The following is a 15397-nucleotide window of genomic DNA, read 5'->3' as shown; positions in this document are numbered from 1 at the left end:
CTTTAATTTCCTCTTCATTGGTGTTGAATTCATTGTTTTCATTTTTGATACTGTTAATTTAATTTTCTTCTTTCTTTTTTCTTTTCCCTCCAAAAAACCAACTCCTAGTCTTATTTATTAGTTTAATGGTTCCCTTACTTTCAATTTTATAAATTTCTCCTTTGATTTTTTAGTATTTCCAATTTGAATTTTAATTGAAGATTTTAAATTTGTTTTCTAGTTTTTTAGTTGCATACCCAGTCCATTGACCTGCTTTTTCTCTATTTTACTGATCTGAGTATTTAGAAATATAAATTTCCCCTTATGAGCTTTGGCTATATCCCATAAATTTTGGTATGTTGTCTCCTCACATTTCTCTTAAATAAAATTATTGAATTATTCTATTAATCTATTTTTTGACCCATCCCTTTTTTAGAATGAGTTTACTTCGTTCACAACTAATTTTTTATTGCATTGTGATATATTTTTATTTTTCTGCATTTGATTGTGAAATTTTTATACCCTAATATATGGTCACTTTGTTTTGTGTATGCCAAGAACCGCTGAAAAGAAGGTATATTTTATTCCCATTAAATGCTTTCCAGAAATATATTAAATCTAACTTTTCTAAAATTTCATTCACTTCCTTCTTATTTTTCTGTTCAATTTATTTAGAACTGAGAGGGGAAAGTTGAAGTTACCCGATAGTATAGTTTTACTGTCTATTTCCTCCTAAAGCTCATTTAATTTCTTCTTTAACTATATGGAAGTTATACCATTTGATGTATTTATATTTAGTATTGATAATTCTTCATTAGCTATGGTACCACCTTTAATCAAGATGTAATTTCCTTTCTTATCTCTTTTAATTAAGATTTTTTTTTTTGGCTTTGGCTTTGTCTGAAATCATGATTGCTACTCTTGCTTTTTTTTTTTTTTAACTTCAGCTGAAGCACACTTAATTCTGCTCAACCACTTAATTTTACTCTGTCTGTGTCTCCCTAACTAAAATGTGTTTCTTGTGAATAACATGGTAGGATTCTGGTTTTTAATCTATTCTGCTATCTGCTTCTGTTTTATGGTTGAGTTCATCCCATTCACAGTTAAGATTAAAAACTGTGTATCTTATTTTCCCCTTTTGATCCTGCATGATCCCTTTCCTTTCACTCTGTACTTCTTCATAGTGTTTTCTTTTAATCATCACTTGCCATTTTCTTCTCCTTTCTGTTACCTCCCACTCCGTGTTTTATTCCACTCCTACTTCTCTATAGGGTAAGATAGGATTCTATACCCAAATGAGTATGGTAATTATTCCCTCTCTAACCAATTCCAATGAGAATAAGGAGTAAACACTACTCTCACCACCTTCACCCTTCCCTCCACTGTAATAGATTTTTGGTGCCTCTTTAGCTGAGATAACTTACTCCATTCTATCTCTTCCTTTCCTTTTTTTTTGAGTGCAAGTCTTTTTTTTCACCCCTTGCTTTTTTTTTTAATGCATATCATACCATCATAACCATCTTATTCCTGCACCCTCTATCTATGTATATAGATATATTTATCTATGTATACTCCTTCTAATTTTCTGATGATTAAAATTTTAAAGAGTTACAAATGTCTTTTTTCCACATAGGATATATATACAAACAGTTTGACTTTATTGAATTCATTAAAATTTCTCCCATTTACTTTGTTTATGCTTCTCTTGACTTGTATTTGGATATCAAATCTTTTGTTCAGGTTTGGTCTTTTCATCAGGAATACCTGAAAATCTTTTATTTTCTCAAATGACTGTTTCCCCCCTGAAAGAGCATACCTAATTTTGCTGGGTAGGTGATTTTTGGTTGTGAACCTACTTTCTTTTGCCCAATGGAATATCATATTCCAAGCCATCAGATCATTTAATGCAGAAGTTGAATTTTTTTCTTTCTGGATGCTTTCAGCATTTTCTCCTTGATCTAGGAGGTCTTGAATTTGGCTATAATATTCCTGAGAGTTGTAATTTTGGGATTTATTGCAGTAGGTGATCTGTAGATTAGTTTCATTTCTACTTTACCGTCTTGCTGAAGAATTTCGAGGTAGTTTTCTTGGATAATTTCTTGTAACACAATTTCTAGGCTTTTCTCTGAGTATTAATTAGGTACTCCAATAATTCTTATATTGTCACTCTAGAACATATTTTTCAGGTCAGTTGTTTTTTTTTTTTCAATGAGATAGTTCATCTTTGCTTCTATTTTTCATTCTTTTGATTTTGTTTTATTGTTTCTTGTTGTCTCATGAATTCAATAGCTTCAAGTTACTCAGTTGTAATTTTGGGGGAATGATTTTCTTCCATGAGCTTTTGAATCTCTTTTTCCATTTGCCCAATTCTACTTTTTTAGGAAACTTTTTTCTTCACTGGATTTTTTAAATCTCTTTTTTCCATTTGGCCATTCTGTTTTGTATTGCTTTCATTTTTCTTTGTTGTTTTTCCTTTACCTCTCTTATTTGATTTGTTAAATACTTTTGAATTTTTCCAGAGCCTAAGATAAATTTGAATTTTTCTTTGAAGTTTTCAGAATAGCTTCTTTGATCTCACTGTTTCCTTCTGAGTCTCTGTATTGCTCTTCTTTGTCTCCATAATAATTTTCTGTGGGCAATGCTTTTTTTTTTTTCATGTTTGCTTATTTTCCTACCCTTTTTCTCAACTTTAATTTTTATCTTAAAGGTGGGCTCTGTTCTTGGGGAAAGGAAGCACTTGCTTATGTTTTAGTTTTTCCTTGCTGTTATTCTCAGCCCTAGTTCTCTGCAAGTTTCAGTTCTTCCAAGGATGAGTGTGTGTGGCATGCGAGCTCTGAAAGCCACCTTCCCATTGCTGGTTCAGTCTGCTCCAGGGTTTGCAGATGGGCTTGGGCAGGGGTCTGGGGCCTCACTTTGAACTTGGGCAAGGGCTTAGAGTATCACCCTAGGCCTATACTGTCTAGGTGCACAGTGGGCTGCTTTGGGATAGGGCTTGGAACTTCAAGGGGTAGGCACTGCTGTTGGCTTAGGCAAGGTCTCAAAGTGTGCTTGGGCCCAGAACCTAGAGCAGCAGGTTCAGGATGGATATAGGAGGGGCTTGCTGTACGTTTATGTTGGTACTTCTTGCTACATGACCTTGCTATGAGTTGTGCTCCATTCTCACCCCAGTGAACCAGGCCCTATATGCCTACCTTTCAAATTGTTTTATGCAGAAAAATTGCTTCACTCTGTCTCCTTGTTAGTTCTGTCACTCTAATATTTGTTTTGAAGCATTTTTTTTAAGATTTGTTGGAGAGGATTCTTTCCATGTCTCTACTCCACCCCATCTTGGCTTTGCCTCCAAAAGCATATCATATTAATTTAATGTATAGTATCTTACCAAATCTTTGCAAAATTTTTATACCTCTACAATTTCTCTATTTCTAAAAATGATGCTGGCACATAAACTGCAGATGGTCTTTTGACAAATACTTTTGGTTCTTATTTTCCAGAGTTAACCACCATAACTCGGTCACCTTCTCAACCTCAAACATCTTTCTACCCTACTGGCTCCTGTTCCCATTTATAAGTTCCTTTTGTGGTCTTCTACAGTGGGGACAAATCCAGAGTAGTCATACTTCATTCCCTACCCCCACCCCAAACCTATGTTTCTGACTGGATCAGATCAATACACCTGGATGTGAATACCATCCTCTTTTCTCACTACTTTTCAGTTTCCCCCCCCCCCCCCGTACTATAATCCCCCATTAGGAGGTAAATTTCTTGAATGCAGAGGCTTTCTTTTTCTTTGTGCTTACATCTATGTTTAATATATGGTCCTTGCCTCTTTGCCAACAAAAATATAAAAATACAAGATGTCAAACTGTCCCAGGAAATGATGTTTCTTGTTGTCTTTGGATGGATGATGAACTCGATTCCACTAATTCCTTTATTTGACTATATCAAAGAACATCCTGCAGAACCCTCCTTTCATTAAGTTTTAACTTCATTTTCGCTAATTACAGCACTCAGCATGGCACAAAGTAGGTGCTAAGTAAATGGCTTTTTAGTTAACAGATTCAGATTTATTTAATATAATAATGTTAAGATTGATACAATGAGGTTCCTTTAATAATAGATCTATTTTCTACTCATTAGAAAAGATAATACAAAGTACCAACATTTACAGAAGTTAGGATTTATATACTATATGAAAACTGTGATTCTTAGGACTTTCTGTCAAGTCAACCAGGATTTATTAAGCTCTCAAGGAAATTTAAATATGTTTGGGGAGACAATCTACAAAGAACTATGTAAAGAAAACTATAAACATGATAAAATGGATATAGTCTAAGAGGGAAGGATCTGGCATCAAAGGGTAATGGAAAAGGCAAGATTTCAGTTAGGACCCGATAGAAGTGAGGGAAACTAGGAGGGAGAGAGAGTTCTAGGCATTAAAGATAGCTAGTGAAAATGCTCAGACCTAGGAATTTGAGGGTCTTGTGCAAGGAATATCAAGGAAACCAGTTTTCAAGAGTATGTGAAAAGTGTAAAGTAAAAGACGACAAAAAGATGATGAGATGAGGGACATGGGTAATGAAGGGCTTTAAAAGCCAAACTTAGGATTTTATATTTGATCTGATCTTAAATTCCAAGCCTAGGTGGTAGGTGGCCTTCTTAAGAAAAGAAAATGTGGGAAAGAGCGTCTGGGAGAAAAGATAAAGAGTTCCTTTTAGATGGGTTGAGTTTAAAATTTCTATTGGACACTTTTTGAGATGTTAAATAGGAAGTTGAAGATGCAAGACTGGAAGGTCAAAAGGAAGGTTAAGAGCTGGATAAATAGATCTGAGAATCATCTGAATATAAATAATAAGTGAATAGATGGGAGCTATTGAGCTCCCAAGCAAAATAGTATAGAGTGGCATGACTCATGACAAAGCCTTGGAGAGAGATCTCCATTTCTGCCACCATGCCTATGTTACTAGAGAAGCAAAAAGAGATCATAAAAGACTGAAAGCAATTTTGTATTTTTATTTTTACCATAGGTTTCCATTGCCATAGAATTCATTCCTGAATGGTCAATTTACTAGTGACAGACCACATTGTATTTCAAGAGGCTAGTCTTAAAAAACAAACAAACAGATATAGTCCTTGCTGAGACTGTAACTGAAGTATATCTCTCTCTCTCCCTATAAATTCCTTAATGAAATTCAGTTTATCAGCTTTTTGTATTCACAAATCCTTTTTTTCTCAGAACTGATACTTGTAGAATAAGAAATGCAATACCTTTCTTCTTGCTATCATACATAAAAGTTCATGTATACTTTAGAAATAAAACATCAAGAATTTTAACAGAATGATAATGATATCAATTCTGTCCTCTACTACATTTTAACCTAAGGACAAACAGGTGAAAATAGATCTCTTTATTAATTCACATCAGGATAGATACTAATATGTAACTAATTTTTTAGAAACAATTTCTTAAGGATAACAACATGGATGAGATGGACTAGACAACCTGTACGGTACTTTCTATACAGATATTCAATGATCCCATAAATTACCTTTAGACAAAACTTCATTTTATAACAAACTTAAGTAGACCCCAAAACTAAGACATATGCTAAGCTTAATACTATATTTGTGTGAGACCAATTAGGTGGCTGATAAAGAGTGCCTATATAGACACTGATGTCAATTGCCTGATGTAATTGATAAACTAATAAATTACACTGATGTCAATGCCTATATCTATATAGAGATTTAGAATCAGGAGGACATGGGTTGAAATCTGGCCTTACTTTCTAGTTGTGTGACCCTGGGCAAGTAACTTAACCTTGTTTGCATAGTCCTGGGAACATTCAGCCAATAAGCATTTAATTGTCTGTTGTGTTAGGTACAGGGTAAGCAGATATTTCTCTGCTACCTGGAATTGAGTACTTGTAGCATGTCTTATTTCCTTATTTCCATATTCTTTTTTTATGCTTAAAGAAAGTCACACTGGTAAACTTGGACTACAATTCTTAGAGGTTACAGGGGGTGAGGGAGCTGTGGCTAATGATCATAGAAAAGGCTTTAAAGATGGGCCTGGTGAATCCAGTACCAGAATAAATCTCTCAGAACAATTCCCACACGGAATGCTGATAAGTCATACTATACATCTATTTTGCATCTATGTTGATAAATTCTCCTTGCTTTTCGTAATGCTTCCAACTTCTTTTTCATTCCTAAGAATCAAGATGGTTACTTTTAAATCACTTTAAATTACACTGATGTCAATGCTGAGTAGTGTGCTAAGGATTTAGGCTTTGTAAAGTATTCAAGTCAGTCACTTCAGTTATGAGAGGAATGAGGGATAAATAGGGGAGCAGGTAGGAAAGAAAGAATAGGGCAGGTGGAAAGTTAAGGGTATAGTCAAGAATAGATAAAAAAGGAAGAGGGAAGAGCAGGGCTGTGAGTGGTAGCTCTTGTTAGTCTGGGCAATCACAATATACTAAATACTTATATGTAGTACATAAATTTGAGATATATGAAAAAAAATTCAAATAAGCAAAAAAGAAGTTGAGTTTGTAAAGAAAGTTACATAGAGCAGAATCACTGATTTTATGACTGGATGGGACTCCAGCAAGTGATCAAGAGGATCATCCACCATGATCAGGTGGGATTTATACCAGGAATGCAAGGATGGTTCAACATTAGGAAAACCATCCACATAATTGACCATATCAATAATCTAACAAACAAGAATCACATGATCATCTCAATAGATGCTGAAAAAGCCTTTGACAAAATACAGCATCCATTCCTATTGAAAACCCTGGAAAGTATAGGAATAGAAGGACTTTCCTCAAAAATAATAAACAGTATATACCTAAAACCATCAACAAGCACCATATGCAATAGGGATAAATTAGAAGCCTTTCCAATAAGATCAGGAGTGAAACAAGGATGCCAGTTATCATCTCTATTATTTAACATTGTACTAGAAACACTAGCAGTAGCAATTAGAGAAGAAAAAGAAATTTAAGGTATCAAAATAGGCAACGAGGAGACTAAGCTATCACTCTTTGCAGATGATATGATGACCTACTTAAAAAATCCTAGAGAATCAACTAAGAAGCTTGTAGAAATAATCAACAACTTTAGCAAAGTTGCAGGATACAAAATAAATGCACATAAATCATCAGCATTTCTATATATATCCAACACATCACAGCAGCAAGAGGTAGAAAGAGAAACACCATTTAAAATCACCCTAGACAATATAAAATGTTTAGGAATCTATCTACCAAAACAAACACAGCAATTATAGGAAAACAACTACAAAACACTTTCCAAACAATTAAAACTAGATCTAAACAATTGGAAAAACATTCAATGCTCATGGGTAGGACGAGCTAACATAATAAAAATGACTATTCTACCCAAATTAATTTACCTATTTCGCATCATATCTATCAAACTACCAAAAAACTTTTTCACTGAATTAGGAAAAACTATAACAAGTTCATCTGGAAGAACTAAAGATCAAGAATATCAAGGGAAGTAATGAAAAAAATGTGAAGGAAGGGGGCCTAGCAGTACCAGATATTAAACTGTACTATAAAGCAGCAGTCATCAAAACAATATGGTACTGGCTAAGACACAGAAGGGAGGATCAGTGGAATAGACTTGGGGTAAGCGACATCAGCAAGACAGTGTATGATAAACCCAAAGAGCCCAACTTTTGGGACAAAAATCCACTATTTGACAAAAACTATTGGGAAAATTGGAAAACAATATGAAAGAGATTAGGTTTAGATCAACATCTCACATCCTACACCAAGATAAATTCAGAATGGGTGAATGACTTGAATATAAAGAGGGAAACTATAAATAAATTAAGTGAACATAGAATAGTTTACTTGTCAGATCTCTGGGAAAGGAAAGATTTTAAAACCAAGCAAGAGTTAGAGAAAATTACAAAATGTAAAATAAATGATTTTGATTATATCAAACTAAAAAGCTTTTGTACAAACAAAAACAATGCAGCCAAAATCAGAAGGGAAACAACAATTTGGGAAAAAATCTTTATAACAAAAAACTCTGACAGGGGTCTAATTATTCAAATATACAAGGAGTTAAACCAATTGTATAAAAAATCAAGCCATTCCCCAATTGATAAATGGGCAAGAGACATGAATAGGCAATTTTCAGATAAAGAAATCAAGAGTATCAATAAGCACATGAGAAAGTGCTCTAAATCTCTAATAATTAGAGAAATGCAAATCAAAACAACTCTGAGGTATCACCTCACACCTAGCAGGTTGGCTAAAATGAAAGAAGGGGAGAGTAATGAATGTTGGAGGGGATGTGGCAAAATTGGGACTTTGATGCATTGCTGGTGGAGTTGTGAACTGATGCAATCATTCTGGCTAGCAATTTGGAACTATGCTCAAAGGGCTATAAAAGAATGCCTGCTCTTTGATCCAGCCATACCATTGTTGGGTTTATACTCCAAAGAGATCATATATAAACAGACTTGTATGAAAATATTTATAACCGCCCTTTTTGTGGTGGCAAGAAACTGGAAAATGAGGGTATGTCCTTCAATTGGGGAATGGCTGAACAAAATGTGGTATATGCGGGTGATGGAATACTATTGTGCTCAAAGTAATAAACTGGAGGAATTCCATGTGAACTGGAAAGACCTCCAGGAATTGATGCAGAGTGAAAGGAGCAGAGCCAGAAGAACATTGTACACAGAGACCAATACACTGTGGTAAAATAGAATGTAATGGACTTCTGTACTAGCAGCAATGAAATGACCCAGGACAATTCTGAGGGACTTATGGAAAAGAACGCTACCCACATTCAGAGGAAGAACTACAGGAGTGGAAATGCAGAAGAAAAACAACTGCTTGAACACATGGGTTGATGCAGACATGATTGGGGATGTAGACTTGAAAGTTCCACACCAATAGAACTATCAACAATTTGGAAATAGGTCTTGATCAATGACATGTTAAAACCAGTGGAAATACGCATCAGACATGGTGGGGGTGGGGGGATCTTGGGGGGTTGAAGGGGAAAGTAAGAGCATGAATTATGTAACCATGTTAAGTTTTCTAAAAAATAAATATTAATAAATATTTTTTTAAAAAAGAGATTATCTTCTCCTATTCATTACTTTAAAGGATGAGGAAACAAAATCTCAAGAGAAATATAATAATATTCCTCAAATCACAGTTACTTAGAATCTAGAGCCAGAAGTCATCTGAGAAATGAATCTCTAAGTACAAAAGCTTCACTTTTACAGATACAGAAATTGAGGCTCAGCAATAAGTTTTCTTGTCCAAAATCAAACAAATAGGGTCAAAGTTTGAAATGGAATCCAACCCCTCTATTTACAAATCCAGGGCTCTTTTCATGACATCACATTATTTCTAAGGAGTGATTAAAACCGAGATCACCAGATTCCAAGCCCATATTTTTTTCCTATGTGGCATACTGCAACAACCATGAAGTTTTTAAAATGAGAAAATAGATACATTTATTAAGATTTATTATATTTTGAAATCATTGTTCCAATGCAAACAATGGATGATTTCTGTGGAGGAAAAAAACCGAATCAAATATTTTAAAACACTATATATGATAGGGATTCTGAATTTGGTCCAATAGAGGTATTCAAATGGGCTAAAAGATCTTCCTTTTCAAATTTATAAAATTCTCAGAGTACTAATTAAAGGCTCTCTTTAATATGAATTGGGGTTTATATTACAACTGACATAGGTAAAATGTTTACATTTCCTCAAATATTTTTTTTCTCCCTTCAAAAAAAGGCCAGTAACTTTTATATGAGTGACTAGGCTTGACTAGCTTTTGAACCCAAGAATAAAGTCAAATGGCCAAGGTAGCTTTGAAAAGAAACTGATACCTGAAAATTTTATATATATTGATCATATACTAAGGTTTCTGCATCTGATGAACAGAATGATCAAGCTACTATATAGGTTCTTGTAATAATACCTATTCTTTAGAACCAAAATTTAAATCATGATTTTCAACTTAAATGTGATGTTAATAATTAGAAATTTAATTAAGTTCATAATACGTGAAAGGAGAGATGGAAAAAGAAGCCAGGAAAAAATTAAAAATTTACTCCCTGGCATGAGAAAAGCAACTAAAGTAACAGTTTACTTATTTCATGTGCATCAAGTAAATCATCTGAATGTTTCATTAGACTTCAGACCAGTAACACTTCTTTAGCCAAATTTAGACTAAACAAACCTTATCAATAACCATTTTCTCTTTCTTAAAGAAGCACATCAAAATGAAAAATAAAGAACTTACAGAAAATTATTGGGTACTTACACTACTGGAAAGGAACTGAGCATACTTTACATGAGGAGGGGAAAGTCAAAATGCTTCTTGAAGAGTGTCAGTGTTGTTTACCATTCTGTTAATATAAAGAAAATTAAGAAAGAATTAATATTTACTCAAATGCATTTTCCTTTATGTTAGAAAATTTATTACAAAACACAAGGATGACTGTAATATTAAATAGTCAATTATGTTTCAAATAAAGTATTCAAAATAAAGTCACTTGATACTGGAACATTTGGTTGAAGAAAGATATTTTAAAAAATCAACTTCTAAAGACAAATGAGTTATTAACTTTCCAAATTACTCATTTGGGAAAATATCTAATATTGTTTCCTTAAAAGTTAAAACTACTACAGCCATAATATTACCAATTATAAGGGTAAGACCAGTTCACTCAGAACTTCTGAAGATGTTGAGAAATTTACAGAGAAGTGTCACATCACAAATTTTGGAAATTCTATTCCTATCTCCTAAATCTATCATCCCTTCCTAATTCCCTCTGACTTCCAACCCCAATCATCTATTGGAATCCAGATTGTTCTCATTCCTTACTCAAAGAAATTAATTCTGGGCTCAGTCTTTTGCTTCATTTTAATTCTTCATAGTTAACTAGCCTTGTAACTTAAGTGCCATCTCATCCTCAACTCCTCATGCTCTCTCACCTGCCCCCATCCAAATCCAATCTCCTGATAAACCTTGTCAGTTTTATCATCAGAACATCTCTTACACAATCCCTTCTCTCACCATCCTCATTCAGGACCTCATCATCTCCTGCATGGCCTATTGTAAGTTTCTTCCCACTCCAGTCCATTTTTTTCTCAAATATCAAAACATTTTTTAAACCCTTACTTTATAATGTAGTATCAATTAAAAAAAAAAAAGAAGAAGAAGCAAAGGCTAGGCAACTGGGGTTAAGTAACTTACGCAGGGTTACACATCTAGGAAGTACATGAGGCCAAATTTGAACCCAGGTCCTACTGACTCCAGGCCAGGCGATATATCCATTGTGTTAATCTAGTTTCCCTCAAAGCAATCTTCCTAAAGCACAGGTCTGACTATGTCATTCTACTGAACAAACTCTAGTGGCTTTCTATTACTTCCAGAATAAAATATTAAGTCCTTTGTTTAATGTTTGAAACCCTCTACTGCCCCACTCCTAAATTTGAAGTCTTCATTTTATATAGTATCTCCATCCCTTATATCAATGATGGCAAACCTTTTAGAAACTGAGTGCCCAAATTGCAAACTGCATGGGGGAGGGGAGCAACCCATCCTCGCATCCCTCTGGCTTTCTAGTAACAAACTCTGGAAAACTCTGTGCTTGGGTGACAGTGGGCATGTCCACAGAGAGGACTCTGGGTGCCTTCCTCTGGGACATGTGCCAACATGTCCCTATATACACTTCAATCCAGTGACATTGGCCTTCTTATATTTCCTTAAATAAAAGACTCCATCTCCTGACATGAGGCATTTTTACTAGTTGTCTCCCATGCCTGGAATACTCTCCTCCATTCATACGCCTCCTGGTTTCCCTACCTATCTTCAAGTTCTACTTCCAATATTTTCTCTCCTTGAGGGCAAGTCCCCTTGACTATGAACCTTTTGAGGGCAAGGGCTATCTTTTACGTTTTTTTTTCCTATCCCAATTTCATTAAGCATTATAACTACTTAAGCGCTTACTATGTGCTAATCATTGTGCAAAGATAGGAATATAAATGCAAGTAAAAATAAGAAGCTGATGGGAAAATAAAGGAGATAGTGGTGAAGTACAGAGACTCAGGGGCAGAGGCAGAAGAAAATGGAGTGAGCATGGCTAGCTTGGACTTTTCCATAAAACAAAGGAACACACCAATCAGAAGAGGGAAGGGTCATAGAGTCCAAGGCATATTCCAGGGTGAGAAGGTCAACTGGCAATCTAAAACTGTAGCTTAATTCCTCACAGATATGATTACTGATGTTCTGGATTAAAGGGTAACAGTGTTATCCTTCAAACAGAACAGAAAATCAATTAGCATACTATCATCCAATCACTGTGTCAGGCATTAGGGAATCACACACACAAAACATACAGTTAGAAGGTACTTATATTCTATATGGGAAGATAAAAAGTACATATAAACATAGATATCATTAATATGAAGGGAATAAATGAGTATATAAAAGGAAGTTAAATACAAAGTAGTTTGAAAAGGCTGGTACTAGCAGTTGAAAGTGATCAGAGGGCAGCTGGGTAGCTCAGTGGATTTAGAGTCAGGCCTAGAGACGGAAGGTCCTAGGTTCAAATCTGACCTCAGACACTTCCCAGCTGTGTGACCCTGGGCAAGTCACTTGACCCCCATACCTCCCCTTACCACTCTTCCACCAAGGAACCAATACACAGAAGTTAAGGGTTTAAAAAAAATTTTTTTTTAAAAAGTGATCAGAAAGGCTTCATGAAGAAGATGTTGCTTCACTTGCCTCTTAAACAGTAAAGAGGAACTCTATTATGTAAAAATAAGGTGGGAGTATATTTTAGATATACTGGAAAGAGAGAAGGCCAGTTTGACTGTATCTAGGAAGCACAAAAGAAAACAATGTCCAGTGAAGCTGGGAAGATAAGAGAGCTAATAGATATTTTAAAATCTAAATGCCGGGTGTTTATATTTTTATTCAGTAGTAATAGGATGCCATTAGAAAAGAGGACTACAAGGCCAGGGAATATAGGATTAAGTGGCCATCTGATTTGCAGAGTAAAGGAAGCAAGATGGGCAAGGCTGAGGATGAAGATGAAGATCAGCAAACTGAGGAAGAGAAGAGTCCAAGTGGCTAAAGTCTTCAGGAGAATGACAAGAAGAATTAAATTATCCAAAAAAAAACCTCTAATAGATACCACTATAATTATACAATATTTCTACTTAGAATGTATTGTTTTTACCTAAAAACATTTTAAAAGTTCAGTCTTTATAATTTAATAAGGTTGATAATTTTGAAGGATCTAACTTTATGGATCTAACTTTATCCAATTACGATTCACTTCTGTGAAAATGAAATTAAATCTACCTTGCCCCATCTAATCACCAAAGGTGAAAACATCTCCATTTAACCCACAACTTGGGTGGTCTGTGCTAGAGTAACAAATCAGAATTTAGTGACTGCCTCGTGGGCAATCCTAAGAAAACCATTTGTTGTGATTGGACAGGTAAACTAAGAGGAAGCCACAGGAAGTGACACAAAAGAGACCCCTTTATTTTATTTTTTAGAAAAATTTTCCATGGTTACATAATTCATGTTTTTACTTTCCCCTTCATCCCTCCTTCACTCCCCCCCCCCCATAGCCCACACCCATTTCCACTGGTTTTAACATGTGTCCTCAATCAAGATTTATTTCCATATTATTGATAGTTGCATTGGTGTGGCTGTCTCTATCATCAGTCTATCTATCAGTCTCTATGTAGAATGTTCTTCTGGCTCTGCTCCTTTCACTCTGCATCAATTCCTGGAGGTCTTTCCAGTTCACATGGAATTCCTCCAGTTTATTATTGCTTTGAGCACAATAGTATTCCATCACCAGCATATACCACAATTTGTTCAGCCATTCCCCAACTGAAGGGCACACCTTCATTTTCCAGTTTTTTGCCACCACAAAAAGCTCAGCTATATATATTATTTTTGTAGAAGTCTTTTTATCTATGATCTCTTTGGTGTACAAACCCTGCAATGGTATGGCTGGATCAAAGGGCAGGCAGTCTTTTAGAGCTAAAAAAGGCCCCTTTAAAAAGAGACCTCAGTCAGCTGGGCTACCTCTTCTGGTTTGTGACCGGACTTGGAAGAGATCTGGAACTGGTGAGACTGTTCCACATGTTGAGTGTTAAGACTGAATCTTCCTAAACTTCTCTTAAGGAACTTCCTTTTTTATAGAGACTCTGTGGCTGAAGCTATTGCTTCTTTTGCCTTAGAGGCCCTTCAGGCTCTTTGGGCCTCTGGCTCCCCCCCACCCTTGAGATCAAGGCTGGATTTCCCTTGGCTGAAGGTTAATTAGATCTACCTTGATTGAACTAGGGGATCAGAGCCAATTACCTACTGTGTAGGATTACTTATCTTATCTTATCCTCTCTTATTTCCTTATTTCTACTTCCTCTTCTGATTTGTAAACAAATTTCCATAAAAGTCATTTTAACTTGAAGTTAATCTTTAATTGGGGACTGATAATTGTTTAATCCCCCGGTTGACCAACCTTTTAATATTTACCCAATCAAAACCCCCTTTTACCCCTTACATTTGGCAACCCAAAGGTTGTGCCGACTGCCCTCAATCTTCTGATACCTTCTTGACTCTCTTTTACTCTATAAACCTCAACTCAACACAGCTGAAGATGTAAGCTGAAATTTTTTTCCTCCTTTTTCCTTAAAATAAATAGCACACATGGGGGGGGGGGGGACAGCTGGGTAGCTCAGTGGATTGAGAGTCAGGCCTAGAAACAGGAGGTCCTAGGTTCAAATCCGGCCTCAGACGCGTCCCAGCTGTGTGACCCTGGGCAAGTCACTTGACCCCCATTGCCCACCCTTACCACTCTTCCACCAAGGAGCCAATACAAAGAAGTTAAGGGTTTAGAAAAAAAAACCAACCAAACAAAAAACAAAAACAAAATAAATAGCACACAGCTGTCTGAATTTTAGCCTCAGGGTCCTAAAGCCTCACCTGGGGAATTGGTTCCTAAACCACCTGGCTGGTTTGCCTTATGGCAACAAACAGGCTACTTTTTTCTTAACTAACTGTGAGGGCCACACCTAGAGAAAAGCTTTCAGTCTCTCAGAGGGGAAGCATCTCTGCTCCATGCCCCAAACAATTTCATCTTGTAAAAAATCTCCATAAAAAACTGGAGAAAAGCCATTGAGCTTAGCTCAGCTTTGTTATTAGAGGAAAGCACATGGTTCTAGCATTTTTGTTAATCCTTAGTAGCTACTTAACCCAATACTTATAGCCTCAGACAAAATCTTCCTAGCCTGCCCCCCACCCAAAAGTTAATTAAATCTTAAAGTGTAACATACTTAAAGTGTGAAGTACTTAAAGGGACCACACTCTTACTTGT

At 35.6% G+C, this 15397-nt stretch overlaps 1 protein-coding gene across 3 annotated transcripts in view; it reads right to left on the bottom strand.

Annotated features, from left to right (window-relative positions):
- Positions 1-15397, bottom strand: part of HMBOX1 (homeobox containing 1) — a 257349-nt gene that overhangs the window by 144095 nt on the left and 97857 nt on the right. For all 3 annotated transcript variants that reach the window (XM_044663467.1, XM_044663468.1, XM_044663469.1), the window contains exon 2: positions 10318-10402. In XM_044663467.1, coding sequence (XP_044519402.1) covers positions 10318-10340 — 23 coding nt within the window. In that variant the 5' untranslated portion in view covers positions 10341-10402. The remainder of the gene's footprint in view (positions 1-10317; positions 10403-15397) is intronic.

Source organism: Gracilinanus agilis, chromosome 2 (genome assembly GCF_016433145.1).
Source record: "Gracilinanus agilis isolate LMUSP501 chromosome 2, AgileGrace, whole genome shotgun sequence".
Taxonomy (NCBI): Eukaryota; Metazoa; Chordata; class Mammalia; order Didelphimorphia; family Didelphidae; genus Gracilinanus; species Gracilinanus agilis.
This window is presented reverse-complemented; position numbering and strand designations above follow the sequence as displayed.